General features: G+C 40.1%; 1 protein-coding gene across 2 annotated transcripts in view; it reads right to left on the bottom strand.

Moving 5' to 3' along the window:
- The window catches only part of LOC138049011 (uncharacterized), a 19,881-nt gene that overhangs the window by 8,770 nt on the left and 8,611 nt on the right, over positions 1–2,500 (bottom strand). For both annotated transcript variants that reach the window (XM_068895122.1, XM_068895123.1), the window contains one exon: positions 638–941. In XM_068895122.1, the coding sequence (XP_068751223.1) occupies positions 638–941 (304 nt within the window). The remainder of the gene's footprint in view (positions 1–637; positions 942–2,500) is intronic.

The raw sequence follows: 2,500 nt of genomic DNA, 5'->3' as shown, positions 1-2,500 counted from the left end.
CTACTGGAGACTTGTTGGAGCGAGGTCATAAACTAGGTTTGTGTGACAATTGTCCCGCCATACTGTTAGGACCAAAATTGTCGAAACGGGGCAATTTCGTTATTGGTTATTATTTGCAATATACGCGGCCAAATAGAAAATCGGCCTCTTCAAAACACACGCTCAGCGGGCCGCAAAAGACTGACAGCGGGCTGCTAATGCATTATCAGCCCTACAGCTGATTGGTTCGTGCTTCATCATCCGATGGATTTTGTAGTGGATGGATGGATCATCCGATGGATCTTGACACTACGGGGACGCAAATAAACAATATTCCCGAAAAAAGTCATGTTATTCCCTTATTTACAAAGCGTGGTAGAGTTGAATCCGGGACAACCGGAAACAAACCCAAACCAGAGGTTACAAGGGGATTTGAACCCGGGGCAACCGCATGCAAACCCATCGCCCTAACGACTGGACCACTTGATGTTAGATGTTAACCCCTGTGATAGAAATGAAGAGATGCATTTTTCGATAGTGACAAGGGAATACTCGGAAGTAGTCGGTGTGCTCTAGGATGGCGGGTGAAGGCCTGGGGAGAAATAGGAAGCGGAAATGTAATTCGTTCTTTGACCATCGTTCCTCATTGCTTCATTACCTTTGGCGACATAAGCCATCTTCTCCTTCATTGTATTAACAATCTGCCAACCAGATGAAGAATTGAAGTTATGCCCTTTATTTTGTCGTAACAGTTTCTGTAAATTATCTGTAAGCGCCTGCCCACCAATGTCTAGCTCTTGTAAAGTGTAGGCCATCAAATGACCTTCGTAAACCGCCGCCGCTTGAGTGACAGAAAAGCCCGACGACACACACAAGCCGACCGTCAAGCCCGATGCATACAGCGAGAGGACAAGTTGATTAGCAAGGTACATTGCAGGTACACTTAAGTGCTCAAATAGAATCTGAAATTAAAGAGATGGTAAAAGAAAAAAATGAGGCACATCTATTGATTTTTGTGGAACCCAGTGGTTTCGCCCCGTTGCAAGTTAGCCCCCTCGAGTTAGCCCCGTAACTCTTCCAGTTCGCCCCCTTTGTAAGAAATATTTCCCTTCTCTTCAAGAGTCATTCTTATGATCTCCCACGTAAACAGTAAAATGTTAACGTAATTGAAAATGGCCAAATGTTCAGAAATTATTAGCGACTACACTAAGAAATTTACCGTACGGGATAAGTGAAACAGAAATACACAGAGTGCGTTTCGATAGAACTAAATTAACAAGCGGGTCTTTAAAGTTTAGTAGAATTCATAAAGTGTTGTGAAGTCTTAATAAAAAACGATTTAGATAAACATTTAAGCAAGAAAATTAACGATGGTAAAATAACATGACGTTTCGACGACTTCATGTCATCATTGTCAAATGAATAAATTAAAAATAACAGAAAGGCATATTTATAGATTTAGAAAGTGAGAAAATAAATTGGCATGAAAGCATTCAGGTAAAAAGTTTTGCGCGAATGGAATCCGTTTGCGTGTTCAGTTTATTTTCCCACTTTCTAAATCTATAAATATGCCTTTCTGTTATTTTTAATTTATTCATTTGACAATGATGACATGAAGTCGTCCAAACGTCATGTTATTTTACAATCGTTAATTTTCTTGCTTAAATATTGTGAAGTCTCACTTGACAAGTCTATTGTGACATTGTTGAAACGCTGTCACTCGACCCTTACTCTACATAACTCGCATAACCACAGTACACAGTTAAAATGTGCTTTGACCGAAAGCAGATGATATCTAATTGCTTGCAAGGTAAGTTGGATCGACTTTGGATGATACGGGGCGGATCGACTCTGGGGTTGGGGCGGATCGACCCTGGTTATGCGGGGCGGATGGACCGGTTACCGTTTTGCTGCGAGCGTTTATTGCTCTATATTAGCGTGTAGAGTAAAGAGTTCTATAAAGAACTATACAAAAAAAAAATTGTATTGTATTACATGTACGGATAATTTGGTCTACGATCTAATAAACTGTGTTTTGGATCCACTTGCGCATCCTGCCATATTCCTTGTTTGATTTATTGGTATTATGAGAATTTAAGGGTCTGAGCGAAGCGAATTGGAACGTTACAGTGTTTACATCGCTCAAGACTGAATTTGATGACTTACTTGCAGAATTAGCAGAATTGTTAATTTGGAGGACAAATTTATCATCACCATCATCATCATTTTTATTTCGATTGTGGGGCTTTAACTTGATCCACTTTTGAGGCGAACTTGGCTAACTACTCTCCACACTGCCTGGGAATTATCCTGCATTGTCCCAAATGGGTTCAAATCCGAAAGTGAGGCAGTGAATCTCATCGCTTGTTCATGAACAAGTTGACACCAGCAAAACATAAACTACCGGTATGCAGAAAAATTAAGTTATAAGGGAGACACCCTTCATTAATTAATAACTAAAGGGCTATAATTTCATAGATGCAAGATACATTCATCAACAAGACATGAATGTATCTTTGGC

Source organism: Montipora capricornis, chromosome 5 (genome assembly GCF_036669925.1).
Source record: "Montipora capricornis isolate CH-2021 chromosome 5, ASM3666992v2, whole genome shotgun sequence".
Classification (NCBI taxonomy): domain Eukaryota; kingdom Metazoa; phylum Cnidaria; class Anthozoa; order Scleractinia; family Acroporidae; genus Montipora; species Montipora capricornis.
The sequence above is the reverse complement of the archived record's forward strand: the minus strand, read 5'-3'. Positions and strand labels throughout refer to the sequence as shown.